Below are 25,943 nucleotides of genomic sequence, written 5' to 3'. Positions count from 1 at the left end.
ATGAACGCTGATATAACTCTTACACAAAAATTAACTCAGGCTATGGCTCACACAAGTAATTCCACTGCTTTGGGAGGCTGAGCTGGGAGGATTGCTTGAGCCCAGAAAGTAGGGGCTGCAGTGAGCTATGATCTTGCCACTGCACTCCAGCCTGGACAACAGAACAAAAAACAAACAGGCTGGGCACAGAGGCTCCCGCCTGTAATCCCAGCTCTTTGGGAGGCCGAGGTGGGCAGATCACCTGAGGTCAGGAGTTCAAGACCAGCCTGACCAACATGGTAAAACCCTATCTCTACTAAAAATACAAAAATTAGCCAGGCGTGGTGGCGGGTGCCTGTAGTCCCCAGCTACTTGGGCAGCTGAGGCAGGAGAATCACTTGAACCTGGGAGGCAGAGGTAGCAGTGAAGAAAAAATTGATCGACCAGACTTCATCACAATTTAGAACTTTTGGTCTGTGATAGGCCCTATTAAGAGAATGATTAAAAAAAAAAAGCTCCAGAGTCAAAGAAAATAATCCGCAACCCACATATCTGACAAAGTACTGTTACTGGTGGAGGGTGTTCTTGGCATCTTGAACAGAGAATTGGACAAAACGCACAAACAAAGCAAGGAAAGAATGAAGCAACAAAAACAGAGATTTACTGAAAATGAAAGTACGCTCCACAGGGTGGGAGCAGGCCCGAGCATAGGGGCTCAAGGGCCCTGTTACAGAATTTTTGGGGGCTTAAATACCCTCCAGAGGTTTCCACTGGTTTCTTGGTGTATGTCCTATGTAAATGGAGAGGATGAGGTAAAGTTAGAAAGTCATTTACTCCTCGTATGCCCTATGTAAATGAAGAGGATATTTCCTGTCACAGCTGAAGTGTGAATTGGCCTTATGTTCCCTGCCTCCAGATCCTATTTTCCTGCCTCAGTACTACTATCTAGAATACATAAAGAACTCTCAAAATTTAACAATCTAATAAGAGTAGATGTAAAAGACTTGAAGAGAATTTCACTGAAGAAGCACATAAACACAGGAAAAATGTTCAACATTATTAGCCATTAGAAAATACAAATTAAAACCACAAGAGGCTGGGCATGGTGGCTCATGCCTGTAATCCCAGTATTTTGGGAGGCTGAGGTGGGAGGATAGCTTGAGCCCAAGAGTTTGAGACCAGTCTGGGCAATGTGGCAAAACTCCGTCTCTACAAAGATTACAAAATTTAGCAGGGCATGGCAGTGCATGCCTGTAGTCCCAGCCACTCAGGAGGCTGAAGTGGGAGGTTCATTTGAGCTTCAGAGGTGAAGGCTGCAGTAAGCCTTGTGATCACGCCACTGCACTTCAGCATTGGAGACAGAATGAGACCCAGCCTCAAAACAAACAAACAAATAAATAAAACCACAACATACCACAACACATCTACCAGAAATGACTAAAAAATAGTGACAATGCCAAATGGTAGTCAGGATGTGGAGAAACTGGGATTACAGGGGTGAGCCACTGCGCCCAGCTGGAAATGCCCGAAAGTTATCCTGTATGGTGTAAAAGGGGAGTAACCCTCAGTTCTGAGGGAAATCCCTGCCCCTTTCCTCGGGATACAGAAAACTCATGAATAATCCATCCTTTGTTTAGCATACAGTCAAGAAGTAACTGTAAGTATACTTGACTGAGTATACTTATAGTATGGGCTCGCTGCTCTGTCTACAGAGTAGTCATTCTTTTATTCCTTTAATTCTCTAATAAACTTGATTTTAGTCGGAGGTGGTGGCTCACGCCTGTAATCCCACCACTTTGGGAGGCCAAGGCAGGCAGATTGCTTGAATTCAGGAATTCGAGACCAGCCTGGCCACCATGGAAAAACCCTATCTCTACAAAAAATACAAAAATTAGCTGGGCTTGGTGGCTCACACCTGTGGTTCCAGCTACTAGGAAGGCTGAGATGGGAAGTCACTTGAACCCGGGAGGCAGAGTGCACCACGGCACTCCAGCCTAGGTGACAGAGCAAGACTCTAAAAAAAGAAAATCCAAAAAACCCTTACTTTCAGTTAAAAAATTTTGTTTTCAATTCATCTACTGACTCCCTGGTATCTACAACTTAACTAGTCTAGTGAACTTGGGGAAGTTACTCCTTTTTTTTTTTTAAGACAGAATCTTGCTCTATTGCCCAGGCTGGAGTGCAGTGGCACGATCCTGACTCACTGCAACCTCCACCTCTTGGGTTCAAGCGATTCTACTGCCTCAGTCTCCCGAGTAGCTGGAATTATAGGCACATGCCACCACACCCAGCTAATCTTTATATTTTTAGTAGAGTTGGGGTTTCACCATTTTGGCCAGGGTGGTCTCAGACTCCTGGTCTCAAGTGATCCGCCCACCTTGGCCTCTCAAAGTGCTGGGATTACAGGCGTCAGCCACTGCTCCTGGCCTCTAGTTACTTCTTAAACTCTCTGAGCCTTGTTTTTTTAAAATCCTCTAAATGAGGAAAACAGTTCATAATTCCTAACTTTTGTCATGAAAATTAAAGGAGTTAATATATATTATGTGGAGAAATGTAAATTCTAGTTCAAAAAATAGAAGAAATAATGTAAATACTGATTTATTTATCTGGTGAGAAATGCAAGGACATTTTTGTTTGGTGGTGGGTATTAAAAGGCTAAGGTATTTATATTCCACTGGATACATTTGGAAGAATGATTAACAGTGTTATTTCAAAATTTCAACATTGAGAACACACTAGGACTTACATCTTTTTCAACTCATCATGATGAAAAATTTTGTCAGCGAAATGTGTTAGGATTGTTTTATAAAAATCTTTCACGTCGATGAGCAAATATCTTAGAAGACTACTGCTGAGGAGAAATGTTATTTATCCAGAGAGTTGCCTTAATTAGGAGACCCTACATAGCGCCCAGTAGAAATGTAATAAAGGCATTTCACTTATTCCCTTCCTCAGCCCTGCCGTGAACAAAATTGAATGAAATCAACCACGCTCCGAGTTCTCGCCTAGACGCAGCCTGTAGTAGCCAGGTTTCACCACTAGGTGGCACACGCCAAAGGCTCCGGCGGGGGCGAGCCGCCCGAGCACGCCTCTCGGTGGCCCCGTGGTATCTCTCGGCTTCCGTTGAGCACCGAGCAAGATGGCAGCTTCCGAGACGGTTAGGCTACGGCTTCAATTTGATTACCCGCCGCCAGCTACCCCGCACTGTACGGCCTTCTGGCTTCTGGTCGACTTGAACAGATGCCGAGTCGTCACAGATCTCATTAGTCTCATCCGCCAGCGCTTCGGCTTCAGTTCTGGGGCCTTCCTAGGCCTCTACCTGGAGGGGGGGCTCTTGCCCCCCGCCGAGAGCGCGCGCGTCGTGAGAGACAACGACTGCCTCAGGTGCGCGGCGCAGGGAGCGGGACGGCCGGGTGGGCGGCGGGCGGGGGACGCGCCTGCGCACGCCCGGGCCTGAGGCCGCTAGACCTGGTAGTGGAGGGGATGGGGGATGGGGAAGGGGACGAGGGTTGGAGCGGGGTAGGGCTGTAAAAATGCACGTTCGCGAACCCCGGAGATCCTGATTGGTGTAGTCAACTTTGGGGCTCAGGAATCTGCATTTTATTATTATTTTTTATTATTTATTTATTTTTTTTTGAGACGGAGTCCTGCTTTGTCGCCCAGGCTGGAGTACAGTGGCGCGATCTCGGTTCACTGCAACCTCCACCTCCCGGGTTCAAGCAATTTTCCTGCCTCAGCCTCTCGAGTAGCTGGGACTACAGGCGTCCGCCACCACGCCCGGCTAATTTTTGTATTTTTGGTAGAGATGGGGTTTCACCATATTGGTCAAGGTGGTCTCGAACTCCTGACCTCAGTTGATCCGCTTGCATCGGCCTCTCAAAGTGCTGGGATTGCAGGCGTGAGCCACCGCACCCTGCCCCTATTATTTTTATTTTTGAGACTGAGTCACCCAGGCTGGAGTGCAGTGGCGCGATCTCAGCTCACTGCAGCCTCCACCTCCCGGGTTCAATCGATCCTCCCACCTCAGCCTCCCGAGTAGCTGGGCTTACAGGCGGGCGCCACCATGCCCGGCTAATTTTTTGTTTGTTTGTTTGTATTTTTAGTAGAGACAGGGTTTCACCGTGTTGGCCAGGCTGGTCTTGAACTCCTGACGTTAAGTGATCCTCCCGGCTTCCCAAAGTGCTGGGATTACAGGCGTGAGCCTCCGCGCCTGGCTGGAATCTGCAGTGTAACGAGCATCCTTCCCGGGATGCTTCTGATGACAGGAGAATCAAACTTGGAAAATCCCTGATGCCTAAGGGCAGGGCCAGGCTTTTTTTCAGCCTCGATTTAGCACATCCGCGCTTAGCTAGGCACTGTGCGACTCTGTTCCGTGCCCATGGTGCAGATGTGCGGGAGACCCGGCCTTACCCATGGCGGCCTTCAGGGTCAGATGCAGGAAGCTGACAAAGGGGAATCGTTGCGTTTTCTTCATAACCTGCTGTTGTCCAGCCTTAGTTCTCACGTGCCCAGTGTCCCCTGAGACTTCTGGTGGCGTATCATTTTGTGTCTCACCCAGACATTTTGGGATTCTCTCAAATAAGTGTCTTGAGTCCTTTTGGGCTGTAAATTGGGAAACACAAAATAATCTTAAATATGCTTTTGGAAGTTAAAAAAATGATAATGAGATGAGTATCCAGGAGCAATTGTAGTGTGAATTGCTGAAATGTGGTTGAGTTGCCACAGTAAGATGATGGTATCTGATCATTCCAGTTTGGATTCATATCTTGGACTGATTTATTCAGACTTTTTTTTTTTCTTTTTTAAATAAAGAGACTGAGTTTCCCATGCCCAGGCTGGAGTGCAGTGGTACGATCATAGCTTGCTGTAACCTTGACTTCCTGGGCACAGGCAATCCTCCCACCTCAGCCTCCCGAGTAGTTGGGACTTCAGGCCAGGCAACCACGCCTGGCTAATTTTTGTATTTGTTGTAGAGACAGGGTTTCGCTATGTTACCCAGGCTGGTCTCGAATCCCTGGGCTCAAGCTGTCCTCTCACCTCAGCCTCCCAAAGCACTGGGATTACAGGCGTAAGCCACTGTGCCAGCCTTCCTTCCCCCCACCCCCTTTAAGCTTCAGCTACAGTGAATTAATTACAGAGTTGTGAACCAGGCTATTTTCTCTTGCTGCCCTTTGTCGTTGAATATTCCTTACCCTCAAGCATGTCAGATTCCGTAAGATTTCTTCAGAACATCAGGGATTTTAATTTGGAACAGTAACTGCATCTTTAAATCAGGATATTATGATTTATTGAATAATGTTCAACTGTTTCAAATGACAATTTGAAATAATCCAAATTTCAAAGAGTTTTTTTCCCCCTTTTTATTGACTGTGAAATAGGTCTCTATTCTCTCTGCAATTCAAGGATTATTTAAATGTTACAATTCTAAGGATTGTGTCCCATCCTATTAAGTTTACTTTCTGAACTGTCTCTTGCCTAATGAGTTAATAACTTGTGCTAGCTAACTATAATTATACTTTAATGAATCATCTGGGCATTACATTCTTCATAATGAAGTTAACAATGACAAAAACAAACCATGAAAACTGTTATAAGTAATAATTACAACACGATGACAGGCAAATCTTTCCTAAATGCTTCAAATGCACAGCTGCATGTGGCAAAAAATACCTCTCTAGTGGCTTCAGTGGCAAATGGGCAGACCGTAGAAAAAGATGAATCTGGAAAGTTCGCCTTTGTTTTTGTTGTTTTATGCCCACAATCATTGTTTTTCCCTGGCAAATTCACTTTTCTTCAGAGCTACGGAAGAACACATAGTCTCTATTCTCAAAGTACCCAATATTGTTGGACTGGGACCCAAATAATGAGTCTCATGCTTTTGTATATTACCTTCTGTGATACAGACAATTAGACTGAATAGTTAGACCAAGTTATATGTAAGTGCAGAAGCTGGTTGAGAAAAGGGAGATCAGCATGGAACAAAATGGTTAGGGAATTGAGCAGTACCTTGAAGAATGGGTGGGAAATGTTGGATGATCAAAGCACAGTTATAGAGACAAAAGCTGGCTGGACTTGGTAAAAAGATGAGTCTGACCAGCCAAAGCATTCTGTTGGGATCATTGGCAGTACTGAGAAGGCTAATGAAGAAAAGTGGAACTAGGTTGTGGGAATCCTGAGAAACAGCCTTTGAGGCTTTTGATGCACCACACACTTGTGTTCCACTGCTGTTTCCTCATAGCCCATTCTCTTAAGCCCCAGGAATCTGGCTTCATCTGCCCCCAGGTTTCTGACAGCGAGTTCCTAAAGGTGGTCTCTAACTGTCCTGGGAGGAGGAGGAGGTGCTTCTTTTGGCTTGGAGCCCCCTGTGTTAGTTTGCTGGGGCTGCTATAACAAAATACCACAGACTGTATGGCTTAAAAAATGGAAATTTATTTCTTACTCTTTTGGAGACTACAAGTCCAAGATCAGGGTGTTGGCAGATTTGGTTTTTTTATTTTATTTTAATTAATTAATTTATTTATTTATTTTTCTTGAGACAGAGTCTCACTCTGCTGCCCAGGCTGGAGTGCAGTGGCACGATCTTGGCTCACTGCAACATCTGCCTCCCAGGTTCAAGCGATTCTTCTGCCTCAGCCTCCCGAGTAGCTAGGATTACAGGCACCCGCCACCATGCCAGGCTAATTTTTTTGTATTTTTAGTAGAGATGGGGTTTCACCATGTTGGCCAGGCTGGTCTCGAACTTGTGACCTCAAGTGATTTGCCCTCCTCAGCTTCCCAAAGTGCTGGGATTACAGGAGTGAGTGACTGTGTCTGGCGGTTTTTAATTTTTTTAAATTAATTAAAAAAATTTTTTTTAATCGTGCAGCCCTCAGAATTACAGTAGATTCAGAGAGACTCCCTTATTTTTTGAGACAGGGTCTCACTCCATTGCCCAGGCTGGAGTGCGGTGGCGCAACCTTGGCTTATACAGCCTCGAACTCCTGAGCTCAAGGGCTCCTCCTGCCTCAGCCTTCTGAGTAGCTGGGACTACAGGTGCAGTTTTTTATTTTTAGTAGAGAGGTCTCACTAAGTTGCCCAGGCTGGTCTCAAACTCCTGGGCTCAAGTAGTCCTCCCGCCTTGGCCTCCCAAAGTGTTGGGACTACAAGCCTGAGCCACTGCCCCCGGCCTGAGAAACTCCCTTTTGAAGAATCAATTCTGTAAGGAAACAGTGCATTCTGTCTTCCCTGACCCTTTTAACTCTGGCAATTAATACTTGATGAAGGCTGGGTGCCATGTCTCATGCCTATAATCCAGCACTTTGGGAGGCTGAGGCAGGCAGATTGCCTGAGCTCAGGAGTTCGTGACCAGCCTCGGCAACATGGTGAAACCCCATGTCTACAGAAAAATACAACAAAATTAGCTGGGCATGGTGGCACATGCCTGTAGTCCCAGCTGCTTGAGGGGCTGAGGTGGGAGGATCATTTAAGCCTGGGAAGTAAAGGCTTCGGTGAGTTGAGATGGTGCCACTGCACTGCAGCCTGGGCGACAGAGTGAGACCTTACCTCAAAAAACAAACAAACAAACAAAAAAACACATTGATTAAATATTAGAGATGGGCCAGGCATGTTGGCTTATGCCTGTGATACCAACACTTTGGGAGGCCGAGGTGGGAGGATCACTTGAGTCCAGGAGTTTGTGACCAGCCTGGGCAACACAGGGAGACCCTTATTCTACCAAAAAAACCCCAAAAAACAAACAAAAAAAATTAGCTAGGCTCAGTGATGGATGCCTGTAGTCCTAGCTAGTTGGGAGGCTTAGGTGAGAGGATCACTTGAGCCTCAGAAGCTGAGGCTGCAGTGAGCCAGGATCGTGTCACTCCACTCCAGACTGGGCAGCAGAGCAAGATCGCATCTCAAACAAAACAAAATATTAGAGACGAGTTCTCATTTCATATTGCTGTAGTTAGTGGCTCCTTGGATAGTCCAAGATAAAAAGTTTCCTACTACTTTTATCATATACTTTTTCCCACACCTCACTCTCCAGAAGTATCCTTGGTTAAGTTTGGGGTATGGGGTATATCTTAGAGCCAGATTTCTATACATGTGCAACCATATGTACTTATACTTTTAAACTACAAATATCATAACATACTGTTCTGCACCTTGCTTTTTTACCTATCATGGGCTATCTCAGTATATAAAGTGTGTGATATATGTCATTCTTTTCTGTTTGCTACATAGTGCTTTAGTGAATATTCTTGTATTTTTTTTGTACTGGGAAAATTATTCAGTTGGATTTATTCTTAGAAGAAATACTCATTGGTCTAAGAGAAGGTACATATAAAAATTGATAAGTACTGTCAAATTAGCTTCCAGAAAAGTTATACAGACTTGTACAACTTTTAAAAATTCACCAACTTACCCATGATAGGACTAACAACATTCATTGTACTAATAAAAATTAGAGCTAACATTTGGATATCTCTTGTTCTGAATCAGGCATGCTCTCTCTGCATAATAAGTCACTGAGTACTGTAATTATTGTCATTATCCCCATTTTTATAGATGAGAAAGGCTGAGGTAATGATTTTTTAAAAAATTACAGTGGCAGAAATAGCATTTGAACCCAGGCATTCACTTTGGCCTTGGCAGGCAATGGGTAGGGGGTATCAGGTTGGACAGATGGGCATGTCAGTGTTTCTGCATAACAGAATCCTAGACAGTAAATTGTAGATTTTAAGGGTGGACTTACATTTTGATAATACCACTCAGTTTGCCTTGCAAAGAGTTAGAATGAAAAGTGGGGATAGCTGGGCATGGTGGCTCACGCCTGTAATGCTAACACTTTTGGGAGGCCGAGGCGGGCGAATCAACTGAGGTCAGGAGTTCGAGACCAGCCTGACCAACGTGGCAAAACCCCATCTCTACTAAAAATACAAAAAGTTAGCCAGGCGTGGTGGCAGGCACCTGGAATCCCAGCTACTTGGGAGGCTGAGGCAGGAGAATCGCTTGAACCCAAGGGGAGGAGGTTGCAGAGAGCCCAGATCATGCCACTGCAGTCCAGCCTGGGCGACAGAGCGAAATTCCATCTCGAAAAAAGAAAAGTGGGGATCTGTTTTTTGGAATCAACTCTTTCGTCACTAGTGACCTAGGTAATTCACTTCTACTTGTGAAAGGACAAATGCATGCACTTTTGTTCGTAAAAGGATAGCTCTATTCTTTGTCTGTGATCCAGGTAAAGAAATAGAGAATATTGCCAGGGAAGGTGCACCTGACAGGAATGGTAACTAAGCAGACCCAGGAGAACCATTTCTTTTTCTCTGGATGGTATTTTGCCTCTCAATCTTAATATTTTCTTTTTTTTTTTTTTCTTCCCAGATGAGGGCTCACTGTGTTGCCCAGGCTAGTTTTGAACTCCTGGGTTCAAGTGATCTTCCCTCTGCCTCCTGAGTAGCTGGGATTACAGGCATGTGCCACCACACCAGTTTATAATCTTAATATTTTAAAAACTGAAATTATTCTCTTGGGGAACAGTAGGTAGTGGGGCTGCAGGAATCACAGGTCATACCTTCAAGCCAAATAGCTGTAGATGCATGGTCTTTTTTTTTTATTTTTTGGAGACAGAGTCTCTATCTGTCGCCAGGCTGGAGTGCGGTGGCGTGATCTCGGCTCACTGCACCCTCTGCCTCCTGGGTTCAAGCGATTCTTCTGCCTCAGCCTCCCGAGTAGCTGGGACTACAGGCGCGTGCCACTATGCCCAGCTAATTTTTGTATTTTTAGTAGAGACTGGGTTTCACCATGTTGGCCAGGCTGGTCTCGATCTCTTGACCTTGTGTTCTGCCCACCTCAGCCTCCCAAAGTGCTGGGATTATTACAGGCGTGAGCCACCGTGCCCGGCCAATGCATGGTCTTAAGAATGGATGAGACGATGCTAAGAGCTGTTTTGGAAGGCGTGAGGGTGTTGCCAGCTTCCAGGAAAGGAAGGAACTGGATGTTCCTCATCAACTGGATGTTACATGTGCTGTTTTCCAGGGCCTTAATAAACCACAGTGACTGAACAGAGTCTTGCAACCATTTTCAACATTTGACAGAAAGTTTGGTCCTATTTGGTCATCTCAGAATTGAAGCTTGGATCATTGCTACAAGTGAAAACAAATTGATCAGAAATGTCAATAAAAAAATCTGATATTGTAGCGCTTCCATGGTAGTTCTTAGATTCACAGGATGCCAAACTGGCTTTTGCCAGATTAAGAATTATTTCCTTGCTATTAGATGCCAAGCTGGGAACAGAGGGGAATGTGTTTTTATAATTTAAAATCCCTGGTCACTCAGCATTTTATTTGTCTCTTTCTCCTACTCCTGATATCAGTAACTCTTATTTTATCTTGATTTGTTTGTCTGTATAGTTATGTTTTCTGACAAATAATTGAGGATTTTTTTCAACTACCGCATTGAGGTAAATCCATAGGATTACTATGCCTTAAAAAATTTAAAGAATGCTTGTCACATATGCTCCTATCATTCACCAGTTGTTCTTTATTTTCAAATATGATTGTCTACATCTTTCCCTGGCCACTAAAAAAACTTGATGAAATATATAGCTGAATGTAAATGCCTTGTAAGTATAATGTGTGTTTTCAGCAGTGGCGCAATTACAGCTCACTGCAGCCTGGACCTCCTGGGCTCTAGTGATCCTCCTACCTCAGGTAGCTGGGCCACAGGCATGCACCAACCATACTTACCTAATGTTTATATATTTTTTTTTTTTTGAGACGGAGTCTTGCTCTGTTGCCCAGGCTGGAGTACAGTGGTGTGACCTCGGCTCACTGCAAGCTCCACCTCCCAGGTTCATGCCATTCTCCTGCCTCAGCCTCCCGAGTAGCTGGGACTACAGGCGCCCGCCACCACGCCTGGCTAATTTTTTGTATTTTTAGTAGAGACGGGGTTTCACTGTGTTAGCCAAGATGGTCTTGATCTCCTGACCTTGTGATCCGCCCACCTTGACCTCCCAAAGTGCTGGGATTACAGGCGTGAGCCACCGTGCCCAGCCTGATGTTTGTATTTTGTAGAGACAGGGTCTCCCTATGTTGCCCAGGCTGGTCTTAAACTCCTGGGCTCAAGCCACCCTACCACCTTAGCCTCCCAAAGTTTTGGGATTATAGGCATGAGCCACTGTGCCTGGCCAACAGGCATTTTTGAGTACTCACAATTTGCTTAACATTGAGGACAGTCTCAAGACTTCCATCATCATCAGACTGCACATACTAGGATTAGCTGTTGCCTGTTGATGGAGGAACAAAATTGCTTTCCTATAGTGAAATTTTGGATGAAGTAGGGTTATTCAGAGAAACATAACCAGTAAGACACACACACACACACACAAATACTCACTCACTCACAGACATGGGATTTATTGTAAGGAATTGGCTCATAGGATTGTGGAGATTGAGAAGTCCTAAGTTCACTTAGTAAGCTATAGACCAAGGAGAGCCAGTGGTATATTTCTAGTTCAAGTTCGAGTTTGAAGGCAGGAGAAGACCGATGTCCCAGCTTGAAGAGTCAGGCAGAGAAATGAATTCTCCCTTACTCAGTCTTTTTGTTCTATTCAGGCCTTCAGCGGGTTGGATGAGGCCCACCCACATTGGAAACAGCAATGTACTTTACTCAGTCTAGCAATTTAAATGTTAATCTCATCCAGAAACAACCTTGCACATACTCCCAGCATAATTTTTTTTCCATGGAGGCAATATATTTGTAAATACGTATTACATCGTTATAAAAAGAATCCCAGGATTTTTCTTCCTATGTGTTTTCGTCTTGCTTCTTCGTGGTCTATGATGCCAGCCGAGGTTGTCAATACAGTGAAACCAAACTGGTGGGATGGGAGCAGGTTATTCTGCCATTTTTCTAGATCTTTGAGTTGCACATCAAATCTGAGGCTGATTATTCCATACTTGTTTAGCCTGCCTGTGAGGTTCACAACAGTTTTCCCAGCTCTATGATCATCAGTGATTTCAGATTTGCCAGTGTAACCATGCTTCATCATTATAGTTAGAAACTGGACGATGGGGCTGGGTGCGATGGCTCATGCCTGTAATCTCAGCACTTTGAGAGGCCAACGCAGGCAGATCACTTGAGCACTTGAGGCCAGGAGTTCAAGATCAGCCTGGCCAACATGCAAAACCCCATCTCTACTAAAAATACAAAAATTAGCGAGGCATAGTGGCAGGCGCCTGTAATCCCAGCTATTTGGGAGGCTGAGGCACGAGAATCTCTTGAACCTGGGAGGGAGAGGTTGTAGTGAACTGAGAAATGCACCAGTGCACTTTGGCCTGGGTGACGGAGTTGGGACTCCGTCTCAAAAAAAAAAAAAAAGAAAAAAGAAAAGAAAAATAAAAATAAAAAAAAGAAAACGGACAGTTACTTTGGAGCTCTGCCTAATAAGAACCTGGCATTTACCTTGCTTTTCAGCTTTGTTGATGCTCTTGAGAGCATCAGCCAGGACATTCATGTGCACCACTGTGGTGGTATGGAAAGAGCCAGCGTAATTTTAACCAGATATCTGGACGCCCAATAGCCCGGACAAATTGATACATAAAATTAAGCTTCACAGAGTGTCATGGAATTGTACAGATGGCTGTCACTACCCTAGAGAACATAAATTGTTTAGTATTCACCTAAATTAAAACAAGAGTAAAATCTTATTAAAGAAAGAAGCCCACATTCTGAAACAAAATGGATAATCAGCATTATCACCTTTTAGGGTAGGTGACATGCATATCGTAGAAAGATTGTGAGTTTGAAGTTAGACAAACTGAAGTTTGAATTGCGTTTCTGCTACTTACCAGCTCTAGATTTGGGGCAAGTAACTTGTCTGAGCTGTAATTTTGCGATCTGTAAAATTAAAAATACCTACTTTGTGTTGGTGTTTAGATTAGAGAAAAACGTATTAAAAATGTTTAGGATGCAGTAGCTATTCAATAAATAAAACTAGCCATTTGAAAGTTGACTGTGAGTAATGCTATATAGGCCATTTTGCCAGAAAGAGTCTTTTGTCTTTAAGTGATGTGACATTTTTTCATTGACTGATGGTAGTTACATTTTGTAGAGTCATCTCAGTATATAACTATGTCCTGGAAATGTGTTTATAAATTGCTCACTCTAGCTTTCTCTCTTGTTCTTTTGACAGAGTTAAATTAGAAGAGAGAAGAGTTGCTGAGAATTCTGTAGTCATCAGTAATGGTGACATTAATTTATCTCTTAGAAAAGCAAAGAAGCGGGCATTTCAGTTAGAGGAGGGTGAAGAAACTGAACCAGATTGCAGATATTCAAAGAAGCATTGGAAGAGTCGAGAGAACAATAACAATAATGAGAAGGTCTTGGATCTGGAACCAAAAGCTGTCACAGATCAGACTGTCAGCAAAAAAAACAAGAGAAAAAATAAAGCAACCTGTGGCACAGTGGGTGATGATAACGAAGAGGCCAAAAGAAAATCACCAAAGAAAAAGGAGAAATGTGAATATAAAAAAAAGGCCAAGAATCCCAAGTCTCCGAAAGTACAGGCAGTGAAAGACTGGGCCAATCAGAGATGTAGTTCTCCAAAAGGTTCTGCTAGAAACAGCCTTGTTAAAGCCAAAAGGAAAGGTAGTGTAAGCGTTTGCTCAAAAGAGAGTCCCAGTTCCTCCTCGGAGTCTGAGTCTTGTGATGAATCTATCAGTGGCGGTCCCAGCAAAGTCACTTTGGAGGCCAGAAATTCCTCAGAGAAATTACCAACTGAGTTATCAAAGGAAGAACCCTCTACCAAAAATACAACTGCAGACAAACTGGCTATAAAACTTGGCTTTAGCCTTACCCCCAGCAAGGGCAAGACCTCTGGAACAACATCTTCCAGTTCAGACTCTAGTGCAGAGTCAGACGACCAATGCTTGATGTCATCGAGCACCCCGGAGCGTGCTGCGGGTATCTTAAAGACAGTAGGCCTTTTTGCAGGAAGAGGTCGTCCAGGCCCAGGGCTGTCATCACAGACTGCAGGTGCTGCTGGATGGAGGCGTTCTGGCTCAAATGGTGGTGGACAGGCTCCTGGTGCTTCTCCCAGTGTGTCTCTCCCTGCTAGTTTAGGAAGAGGATGGGGTAGAGAAGAGAACCTTTTTTCTTGGAAGGGAGCTAAGGGACGGGGCATGCGGGGGAGAGGTCGAGGACGAGGGCATCCTATTTCCTGTGTTGTAAATAGAAGCACTGACAACCAGAGGCAACAGCAATTAAATGACGTGGTAAAAAATTCATCTACTATTATCCAGGTAAGTATTATTTTTTGTAAGTTATCTCCTCCCTTTCCCCTTAGAATGTGTGTGGAGTTCATGTCATGGATTCACATTTTCTCACCAGTAATGATGTCACATGACTAACACTGTTTTTCAGAATCCAGTAGAGACACCCAAGAAGGACTATAGTCTGTTACCACTGTTAGCAGCTGCCCCTCAAGTTGGAGAAAAGATTGCATTTAAGGTATATTTCAAAAGAACAGTCACAGCAAAAAAGGTTCATTCCCCTTCCAAATAAACTTACTTAGAAAATCAGGTTAAATGTGTTTGTAAAAGCCCTTCCCACTGGAACCCCAGTGTTGTTACGGGTTCCTGGTAGGGCTCCCAGACTGGTGGGGGTGGACACGCCAACATGGCATGATGGAGGAGCTGTGGGAATGGGAGAGGATAAGAGGGCTTATGTATTTGTGGGTTTTTTTCTTCTTTTTTAGCTTTTGGAGCTAACATCCAGTTACTCTCCTGATGTCTCTGACTACAAGGTAAGGATGTTTATTTAAAAGTAAGTTGTCAGTGTATTATTAAAACTAAAGTCATATTTAATACTACTTGTATGGATAATACAGATTTGTTTTTTTACTAAATAAAAATGCCAGAAAGTAGAAAATGAAAACATTAATCGAAATGTCAACTCTTTAATAGTATCACTGGGAAGTCTCCCCGTGTTATTTGCCTTATACTTGGGAAGAATAGAGTAGGAGAATGATGAGCTTAATTTTTACTTTTTTAAAAAAATATTAATTTTTTGTTTTTAAATAGCGACAGGATCTTGCTATGTTGCCCAGGTTGGTCTCAAACTCCTTGGCTCACGCAATCCCCCCATCTTGGCTTCCCAAAGTGTTGGGATTACAGGTGTGAGCCACTATGCCCAGCCAGTTTAATTTTTTTAGTTACTTTTTTCTAATTAGTTTAGACCAACTTATTTGGGTATTCATTCCTTCATGATTCTAAACTTTGAAAGAAAATAATAAATAGTTCTCAGCAAGAAGATTTGATTATTTTCATCATGGGAATCTATTTTACATATTTGTGAATTACTTCTGGTTGTTATGATCTAGTATGATTTCTTTTGCATTATCAGTTAACCACAGGTAATTCATAAATATTATCTGTGGAATTTACTTACTTAATATCTCTATGAGTCTTTATATTGGCATGTGAGGTTTTTCATAGTTCGGTAAAAGCTTAACTCAGTCAGTGGGATCACAGAATTACATGTTTCTTTTTCACCCACCAACATTTTGTTGAAAATCTTGTTAAAGTGCATTCTTTCTTGTTTTTGATGTACTATATGGAATGTAAGACCATTTTTTAAGGTAATAATTGGTAATGTTAATATAGTAACATAGATAAAATACAAGGGAATTTGATTTAATCTGGATTGATGCCTTGGAAGACTTAAAATCTTTATAAAAACCTTTCCTCAAGGCTGGGCTTGGTGGCTCCCACCTGTAATCCCAGCACTTTGGGAGGCCAAGGTGGGTGGATCACGAGATCAGGAGATTGAGACCATCCTGGCTAACACAGTGAAACCCCGTCTCTAGTAAAAATACAAAAAAAAAAAATTAGCGGGGCATGGTGGCGGGTGCCTGTAGTCCCAGCTACTCAGGAGGCTGAGGCAGGAGAATGGCGTGAACCCGGGAGGCAGAGCTTGCAGTTAGCTGAGATCACGCCACTGCACTCCAGCCTGGGCAACAGAGCGAGACTCCATCTCAAAAAAAAAAAAAAAAAAAAAAATCTTTCCTCAAAAGCAGGCTGGAAGAATCAGTTAATGAAGGGATCTGGTGGGTTAGTTCTAGGTCGTTGGTGTTTTGTTTTTTATCTTCTTAGGCACTTACTATCTCCTATGGATGAGGTGATCATGTAATTTATCACCTGAATCAGGATACTTGTGAGTCAAAGGGATGCTATTAATAGTTATGCTGGAAAGATGTACAGACCTGTCTTGAACAAACCGGGGTGTTTTGTCACCCTACCATAGAAAACTAATTTAATTGTGTGATATATGAGGAAATGGAAATGAATATTGTATTGATACATCCCACAACCTCTATAAATTGTAATTCTAGATGATACTGATTTTTAAAAATTGCATATTAACGGCCGGGCGCAGTGGCTCGTGCCTGTAATCCCAGCACTTTGGGAGGCCAAGGTAGGTGAATCACTGGAGGTCAGGAGTTCGAGACCAGCCTGGCCAACATGGCAAAACCCCATCTCTACTAAAAATATAAAAATGAGCCTGGCGTGGTGGCATGCACGTGTAGCCCCAGCTACTCAGGAGACTGAGGCACAAGAATCACTTGAACGCTGTAGGTGGGGGTTGCAGTGAGCTGAGATCATGCCACTGCACTCCAGCCTGGGTGACAAAACGAGACTCTTAAAAAAAATTGCCTATTAAATTGGTATTAGTCGTCATAGTTATTAATGTTGGAAGGTGATTTGCCTACTTTAGTTGGCAAAATTTTTTGAAGATTTTTGAAATTGCTTTCAAAATCATTTTAAGAATGAAAATTGGTCCTACTTTTTTGCTTTGACCTCAAACGCAGTTATCCAGCTTGATCATCTGCTTTATTCATTAACCTTGTCTCCAAAAATTAAATTGGTTAAATTCTGTACTAAAAAATGTAGTCTACCAAGCCCCTGATTCCCTGTTGAGTCTGGTTTTAAAAAACACTGTTGACTGTGCTCAGAAATTCCAGGTAGAGGCAGGAGGAACTGGTTGCTTGGCCTCTCAGTATATACCCCCAGAGGCTACCGTGTGTCTCCCCATCGCCCACGTGCATGGGCAGTGCATCCTCTTGATGCATTAGAAAATCAGCTCCCACACCTGGAGACCTGGGAGAAGGAGAATTGGGATCTTATCAGTGATAAAGTGCTTTCTGGTTTCTCCTGGGGGGTTGTGATCACTGTTTTAGAAGGGTTCTAAAAGCATCAGGAACCGAGGCTGCACCATTAGGATATATCTAGTCTGTCCTGATGAATGCTGTGATGGTCAGTGCTCACTTGAATATATCAGCCTGGTGTGATTTTTTTCTCCTTTTCCCTTATTCAGTCACTTTTGGTTCCCTGGTGTAATCTTTACTTTCATCGAGTTATTTAAGATAGTGTCTGCCATTTATGATTTAAATGTTTTATTTTGCCTCTAAAGATATTTCTGTATATTCACATAAAGTGTTTATCAGTCCACCTGTTTTTATTTTCTCTATATGTGGATTTATTTCTAAATTTTTCAACTGAGATAAAATTCACATAACATAAAATTCAACATTTTAACCATTTTAAAGTCTACAATTCAGTGGTTTTTAGTATATTCACAGTGTTTTACATGTTGATTTTGACTTGGACTTTTATTTTTGAAAGGAAGGAAGAATATTAAGCCACAATCCAGAGACCCAGCAAGTAGATATAGAAATTCTTTCATCCTTACCTGGTGAGTCTTTTAGAAAAGAATTTGAAAATGTAGGCTCTTTCTATCTACAGTGGTTTATAAATAGCTTTTATACACAGGAGATGTTCTCTTCCTTGGCCTCCATATAACTGGCGCTCCCCACTTCTTTCAGCACACTTTAGCCCTGGGGGCTCATAAGAGATGTTGGATATATTCCAAAGCTGTTGGGCTAGTTCTTATTACTGTAATTATATAATTTCATAAAAGATTATATGAACTGATGAAAATCGATTATAAAAAGAATTATTCCTAGGAAGCCTAAGCTGAATGCTGACTCAGGAAATGCTATGAAATTATGGCTGAGTGGGTCAGCTATAAAAGATTGGGAGGAATTTTGTAAAAACTGAGGAAGATTCTGCACTTAGATTGCCTTGCAAATTTTTGCAATCTTGCCTTATTTAAGAAAAACCCAGGCTGGGCATGGTGGCTCACGCCTGTAATCCCTGCACTTTGGGAGGCCAAGGTTGGTGGATCACTTGAGGTCAGGAGTTTGAGACCATCCTGGCCAACATGGTGAAACCCTGTCTCTACTAAAAATACAAAAATTAGCCGGGCGTCATGGCACGCGCCTGTAATCCCACCTACTGGAAAGGTTGAGGCAGGAGAATCGCTTGAACCCGGGAGGTGGAGGTTGCAGTGAGCCGAGATAGTGCAACTGCCCTCCAGACTGAGTGACAGAGCGAGACTTAGTCTCAAAAAAATTTTTAAAAACCCCAAAACTGTAAATTGTGGAAATTGCAGACAATACAATGGTATGGTTTATTAAAAAAAGAGCTCTATTCAGTGAACTCATAAGACATACTCAGCTCTATTTCTAAAGATTGTCAAATGAATATACTTTTGTATATTAAGTCAAAACAAAATGTCTAAAGTGTGTGTATACATACACTTTCACATATCATTTTAAATGGTTACTGGATTTATCTCTGATGAACCCCACCTGGTACTGGAACTGAATGCCTGGAATAAGAGGGCTTTTATAATATGTAGCTTAACTTGGGGTGTACTGTAGGGGTCCCTGGCCAGAGGGCAGGGGAGATTCCTTTTCCTTTAGAAGATCCTAAAGCAATTAATTGTTTTCCTTTTTTTTTTTTTTTTTTTTTGACAGAGTCTCACTCTATCGCCCAGGCTGGAGTGTGGTGGCACAATCTTGACTCACTGCAGCCTCCGCCTCCCAGGTTCAAGCGATTCTCATGCCTCAGCTTGCAGAGTAGTTGGGACTACAGGCACACACCACCATGTCCAGCTAATTTTTGTATTTTTAGTAGAGATGGATTTTGACATGTTGGCCAGGTTGGTCTTGAATTCTTGGCCTCAAGCAATCCACCTGCCTTGGCCTCCCAAAGTGCTGGGACTACAGGTGTGAGCCACTGTGCCCAGCCTGTTTTCTGTTTGTTTGTTTGTTTGTTTATTTTTGAGACGGAGTGTTGCTCTTTCACCCAGGCTGGAGTGCAGTGGCACTATCTCGGCTCACTGCAAGCTCTGCCTCCCAGGTTCACACCATCCTCCTGCCTCAGCCTCCCGAGTAGCTGGAACTACAGGCGCCGGCCGCCATGCCCGGCTAATTTTTTGTATTTTTAGTAGAGACGGGGTTTCACCATGTTAGCCAGGATGGTTTCGATCTCCTGACCTCGTGATCCACCCACCTTGGCCTCCCAAAGTGTTGAGGTTACAGGCGTGAACCACCGCACCCGGCCTTCTGTTTATTTTTAAATAAGGGATTGAATAAAAGATTCAGCTAACAGAAATCAGTCAAAAGAGCTTTTGAACAAAGTTCGTTTATGATATTAAGTAAATGTTTATATATAACTTACACTGGTTTCCTACCTTTCTTTTTTTTTTGAGATGGAGTCTCACTCTGTTGTCCAGGCTGGAGTGCAGTGGGCGATCTCGGCTCAGTGCAAGCTCCGCCTCCCGGGTTCACGCCATTCTCCTGCCTCAGCCTCCCGAGCAGCTGGGACTACAGGCACCCGCCACCACACCTGGCTAATTTTTTGTATTTTTAGTAGAGATGGGGTTTCACTGTGTTAGCCAGGATGGTCTCGATCTCCTGACCTCGTGATCCTCCCGCCTCAGCCTCCCAAAGTGCTGGGATTACAGGCGTGAGCCACCGTGCCTGGCCAGGTTTCCAACCTTTCTTCTGATGAGATTTCATTTATAGAAATCCCCTTTCTTAGGAATGGTGGACAGAAAAGTTTGTCCACTGTCAAATTCTGTGCATACAGCCTGATCAGTGCTTGTCAGGTGATTAATAGTGATGACATCCACTTAGAACTTTTCTTCTTTAGGGCATCAAGAAATGGCTTCGGGGGCGAAGGTGGGAGGATCACTTGAGCCCATGAGTTCAAGACCAGCCTGGGCAGCATAGTGAGACTCTGTCGTAAAAAAAAAAAAAAAAAAAAACATAGCTGAGTGTGGTGGTACATGCTTGTAGTCCTCGCTACTTGAGAGGCTGAGGTGGGAGGATCACTTGAGCCCAGGAGGTCGAGGCTGCAGTGAGTCATGATTGCGTCACTGCACTCCAGGCTGAGTGAGCAAGACCCTGTCTCAAAAGCAAAAAAGAAAGAAAGACATGGATTTATCTGTTCTCTAATAGCAATGTCACTTGTCCTTGATGTGGTGGTTCTGATATACATAAATTTCAGTTACCCTGGTTTAGTTAAGTAATACTAGCCCCCCAGCAACACTGCATATGTTAACTGTAAGTGCATAAAGTACTGCTAGCTCTTTAGTGCACATACCACTATATAACATAAATAACAGATACGCGTCATGATCCATTACCAGTCAAGTCAGTACTTTCAGAGTCCGTCAGTGACTGGTCACTGTGCATCTGTTATTCAGTTCACATACAGAGCAGAGCATGCAGTTGTGGTGCCTCCTTGTCTCTCACTTATAAACCTGCATGACATTTTACAACACGTATAATCGAAGTAGGGAATTGGCCCACAAAGATAAAGGCACAGCAAAGAAACAAAAGTGGTGATGCTGAAAGTGCCATCCAAACTGAGTTTAAGGAGAGTCTGTAGAAGAAATAGCTCACTGTAGGAATGTTGACACTGCCAGTGAGGTGAACTTATTGACATAAATGAGGAAAGTGGTTGTGGCAAAAAGGATGAAAATGTCCCCAAAGTGACACCAGCAAAAACAAAGATTTTACAAAGTAAAAAACAAATTCTTTGAGCTATTTCACGACATTAGAAATTCAAAGGATAAAATGTAGAAAGCAGTTTCAAACTTAGAAAAGAGTATAACAGTTGCACAAAGCATAGAGAAGATGCTTGCTCTGTATTGTAAGTTACAGGGCAAGAACACAAGCACTGTTCAAACTCCCCCTGATAAGTTTCTTACAAAGAAATAAAACATGTAGAAAGAGAGAGAAAAAGAAAGTTAGTTCTCAGTGTTCCTAATGTAATTACAGTGTACTCATAAGTACAATGTATTTACTTTACTATTTTTAAATTTCCCTATGTAGTAAAGGTTTTTAATGTTTTGGCAAAATTTTTTAAAACTCATAAGACAATAATAATTTTTCCTATTGATTATTAAGATTGTTTTGCGTGGTTTCAGCTTGCACAGTCATTTTTCCAATCCCATTTTACCATAGAAAGCAAGGACTGAGGCCGGGTGTGGTGGCTCACGCCTGTAATCCCAGCGCTTTGGGAGGCCGAGGCGGGCAGATCACTTGAGGCCAGAGGTTTGAGACCAACCTGGCCAACATGGTGAAACCCTGTCTCAACTAAAAATACAAAAATTAGCTGGGCATAGTGGTGCATGCCTGTAATCCCAGCTACTCAGGAGGCTGAGGCACAAGAATCACTTGAACCCAGGAGGTAGAGGTTGTAGTGAGTCGAGATTGCGCCACTACACTACAGCCTGGGCGAAAAAGCAAGACTCTGTCTTAAAAAAAAAAGGGGAACTGCCTGTGTTACCAAGTAGTAGGAAGCATATGTGATTTCTAAGGACAGAGCAGCATTTCATATTACCTTCCCTTGTTGAAACACATAAATTAATTAATTTTGGGGATTATCTTGTGGTGCCATATTCAATTCTGGTAGTACTAATGACAGTTCATCAAGCTTATGAAGGAAAGATTTTCTCTGATAAATGGCTGAGAAGTCCCCCTGGTCCAGGGTTTTTCTCAGGATCCCCCAGTATTGAGCACCCCGTGCTTTCCTGTACATACCCAGCCTTCACATTAATTGACAGTTTGTTTGTGGTTGTTTTCTTAATGATATAAATTCCCCATAGAGGAACATTTTTAACTATTGAAAAATGACTTACTCTCTTTCCTCCCTATCTTCTTGTTTCAGCCTTGAGAGAACCTGGGAAATTTGATTTAGTTTATCACAATGAAAATGGAGCTGAGGTAGTGGAGTACGCTGTGACACAGGAGAGCAAGGTAGGTGTGCTTCTCTTCTTGCGTTGCTTGGCCATTCGTTCTCTCTTGACCAATTACCTGTGGTTTGGAAGGCGACATTGCACTACAGGACCTGGGGGGAATCTGACCTTCTTATGGTGTGGCAATACCAGTGCCAAGTGCCAAATCAGGGCGCCATCTTGGCCCTCATAGAGCCTATGTGACAAGATGCACAAATAACACACTTTTCTTTAAGAGTGTACAGTTGTTTAAAATTATAGCTATATAAGGATTCCAGTAGGAAAGGGTAGCATATTTAGAAACTTTATTGGCATACACATTCAGAGAAGTGCATATAATTACATGGCTTGAACAATTTTCACATGAACATACCCATGTAACCAGACCCAGATCAGGAAATAGAACATAACACCCACTCCCAGAAGCCTCTATTATGTCCCCTTGCTGTCACCACTATCCCCCAAGTGTTACCACAGTTCCAACTTTTGTTTTTTTGAGAGAGTCTCACTGTGTTGCCCAGGCTGAAATGCAGTGGCATGATCTTGGCTCACTGCAACCTCCACCTCTCAGGTTCGAGCGATTCTCATGCCTCAGCCTCTGGAGTAGCTAGAATTACAGGCGCTTGCCACCTCACTCAGCTAATTTTTGTATTTTTGGTAGAGACGGGGTTTTACCATGTTGGCCAGGCTGGTCTTGAACTGCTGACCTCAAGTGATCTGCCCACTTAGGCCTCCCAAAGTGTTGGATTACAGGCCACCGTGCCTGGGTGAGCCACCGTGCCTGGCCCGAGAGTTCCAACTTATAATAGCACAACAGTTTGAAGAGTGACATAAAATGATGATCTCATCCTCTGACTTTCTTTAAATCCTTAAATTGCCATTTTAGGAAGTATATGGTTTATACCTTTTTTTTTTTTTTTTGAGACAGAGTCTAGCTCTGTCACCCAGGCTGGAGTGCAGTGGCGTGATCTCCGCTCACTGCAAGCTCCGCCTCCCGGGTTCACACCATTCTCTTCCCTCAGCCTCCCGAGTAGCTGGGACTACAGGCGCCTGCCACCACGCCTGGCTAATTTTTTGTATTTTTTTAAGTAGAGACAGGGTTTCCCTGTGTTGGCCACGATGGTCTCAATCTCCTGACCTCGTGATCTGCACGCCTCGGCCTCCCAAAGTGCTAGGATTACAGGTGTGAGCCACCGCGCCCAGCCGATTTATACCTTTTTAAGCAGCCAGACCTACCAGAGTTGCTGGCAGTGGCTAGCTCATTAGGTTATGGTGGCATTAAATGGAAGTTAGATTTAAGAAAATGCTCTCTTTTAAGGTGTTTATACTTGAAATGTTATAGATATTATTCTGTAAGTTTCAATATTGCAAACATATTTTTTCTGAAGTGTGAACTTGTAGAAACCCTAGCCAGACTGTGTTTTACCTTGTCTTTAAGGTAGATGACACTTTTAGGGATTTATTCCAGAAACACATTTTTAGTGTTTGTGGTAGGATCAGCAGATTTGGCCTGGTATTTCTTTATTTGCAATAGTTTTTTTTGGTTGAAATTGGAAACCGCATTGGAAAATTAAACCTTGGAGGCTTTTCTCTCTATGCCCTAAACAGAGGCTTGAAGTAGAATAGAAAGCCTGTAATTAGGCTGGGCACCGTGGCTCATACCTGTAATCACAGCACTTTGGGAGGCTGAGGCGGGCTGATCCCTTGAGTCCAGGAGTTCAAGACCAGCCTGGGCAACATGGTGAGACCCCGTCTCTACAAAAAAATACAAAAATTAACCAGGAGTGGTGACACATGCTTATAGTCCCAGCCACCTTTGGGGGTGGTGGGGGCGAGGCAGGAGGATCGCTTGAGCCCAGGAGGTTAAAGCTGCAGTGAGTCCTGAATGCCACTGCATTCCAGCCTGGACTATAGACGTGAGACCCTATCTCAAAAACAAAAAGCCTGTAATTACCTTTTTTGACACTAGATGGCCCTCATTATTCATTCATAGGACCAAGCCTTAGAGTTTTTCTCTTGGGCTGTGAAATAGTTCCTGTTTTTAGGTAGTGTAGGATAAGAACTACAGAGCGGCGCAAGAGGGCATCAGCAGCCTAATGATACCCATCTGGACCATGTCTAGTTCCCAGAAGGTCTCCAGGCCACCTGTCCACAGGGCAAATCAAATGCAGGGGTTGGGGGAGCTACTCCCTCCCGCAACCCCTGCATCTCCTGCTCTTAATCAAAGAAAGATGAAATATGTTTAATGTAAAATTTAGCTTCATTCTAAGTAAATGAGTTATTTATTTATTTATTTTCCCAGCACAGAGTTTCACTCTGTCACCCAAGCTGGAGTGCAGTGGCGCGATCTCTGCTCACTGCAACCTCCACCTACTGGGTTCAAGCGATTCTCCTGACTCAGCCTTCCGAGTAGCTGGGACTACAGGCATGCGTCACCACGCCCGGCTAATTTTTGTATTTTTGCAGAGACACACGTTGGCCAGGCTGGTCTTGAACTCCTGACTTTAGATGATCCGACTGCCTTGGCCTCCCAGAGTGCTAGGATTATAGGCGTGAGCTACCATGCCTGGCCTCTTTTTTTTGTTTTGTTTTTTAATTAAAAAAAATAATAGAGATGGGGTCTCACTAGGTTTCCCAGGCTGATATTGAACTCCTGGGCTCAAGCATTTCTCCCCCTCGGCCTTCCAAATTGCTGGGATTACAGGTGTGAGCCACAGCGCCTGGCCTAAAGAGTTACTATACCACAATTGAACTCAATTTATTGGAACCCAAATTATTCCTGTTCTTCAATCATTCTACACAGATGGAAAATTTACATGGCTGAATTAACCTGTATGACCTCAAAATGAAGTGCCTAAACTGGGTATTTTGTCTTTTTCCTCAGATCACTGTATTTTGGAAAGAGTTGATTGACCCAAGACTGATTATTGAATCTCCAAGTAACACATCAAGTACAGAACCTGCCTGAGTATGACCTCTCCACCTTATAGTTTATGAATGTCTTGTTTGTGAAAGTGACTATAACCCAAACTTTTTTTTTTTTTAAAGAGGATTTGGAAGTTGTATGGATTTTTTTGTTATCTTCACTTTACTGCATAGGAAACAATCTACCTCATCATTTAAAATGACATGGGTGTCGGTTTTGTAGATCTTTGGTTTTTTTATCAGGTTTAATTTCAGTTAACAAAATGTAAAACATGACATTCCCTGCAGATATTGTTGTATACCAGTATGGTTTCTTCTCTTTCTTTAAATGTTTTTGGTCATCAAGTAGCAGTCGTCAGTAGGAGTTTATAATACCAAGAATGTGCTGCGTATCTTGTCTCAATAAGTTTTAAGTAACATTTAAAAATATTAAAGCATGTTATTTGACCTAATTTTTTAGCATTTGAGTTGTTCCATTAAATGGAGCATCTTGTAAATTTCAAGTATTTTATACTTGCAATTGTTAAGAGTTAACAGGTAGTTGGATTTGTCGCAGACAATGAGTTAAGGAATCCTTTCACGTTTTTCCCAACTTTAAAATTAAGGATTCTCAGGGCCCTGTGTAGAGCAGTGAAAATAAGATGTGCGTATGTGTGTGTATGCCTGGAGAATTGGTGTTTCACTTCAGTGAGAGGATTGGCTGTGAGCTTCAGACCAGGAAATGTGTCATCTTGCCAGGCACCTGGCTGAGTGTGCTGGAGTGAGGATCTTGAACAGAAACTTCCTTTTCTGTTATTATTCACTACAAAGCTAAAATGGCCAAATATATACCGTGAAAATTGGTTTCATTTAACAAAAGATCAGATCCCTCCTTCAGCTGTACACATTTTTAAATAAAATCATATTGAACTAAA

At 43.0% G+C, this 25,943-nt stretch overlaps 2 protein-coding genes and 1 long non-coding RNA gene across 3 annotated transcripts in view; 1 reads left to right on the top strand and 2 right to left on the bottom strand.

Moving 5' to 3' along the window:
• Window positions 1-3,386, bottom strand: part of LOC112206021 (uncharacterized) — a 12,688-nt gene extending 9,302 nt beyond the window's left edge. The window contains exon 1 of the long non-coding RNA XR_002940142.2: window positions 2,726-3,386. This is a non-coding gene — a long non-coding RNA (uncharacterized LOC112206021). The remainder of the gene's footprint in view (window positions 1-2,725) is intronic.
• On the top strand, window positions 3,024-25,943 carry COIL (coilin). The gene is made up of 7 exons (XM_511900.9): window positions 3,024-3,363; window positions 13,148-14,255; window positions 14,377-14,463; window positions 14,711-14,758; window positions 17,637-17,706; window positions 22,038-22,126; window positions 24,989-25,943. The coding sequence occupies exons 1-7, from the start codon at window positions 3,119-3,121 to the stop codon at window positions 25,070-25,072; spliced, it is 1,731 nt and encodes a 576-aa protein (XP_511900.3). The 5' UTR covers window positions 3,024-3,118; the 3' UTR covers window positions 25,073-25,943.
• Window positions 11,634-12,502, bottom strand: LOC129137737 (small ribosomal subunit protein uS8-like). Its single transcript, XM_054671270.2, has 2 exons — window positions 12,373-12,502; window positions 11,634-12,042 (listed from the first exon to the last, which is right to left on the bottom strand). Exons 1-2 carry the CDS (start codon window positions 12,467-12,469, stop codon window positions 11,732-11,734), a joined length of 408 nt encoding a protein of 135 aa, XP_054527245.1. The 5' UTR covers window positions 12,470-12,502; the 3' UTR covers window positions 11,634-11,731.

This window comes from Pan troglodytes, chromosome 19 (genome assembly GCF_028858775.2).
Source record: "Pan troglodytes isolate AG18354 chromosome 19, NHGRI_mPanTro3-v2.0_pri, whole genome shotgun sequence".
Lineage (NCBI taxonomy): Eukaryota > Metazoa > Chordata > Mammalia > Primates > Hominidae > Pan > Pan troglodytes.
The sequence above is the reverse complement of the archived record's forward strand: the minus strand, read 5'-3'. Positions and strand labels throughout refer to the sequence as shown.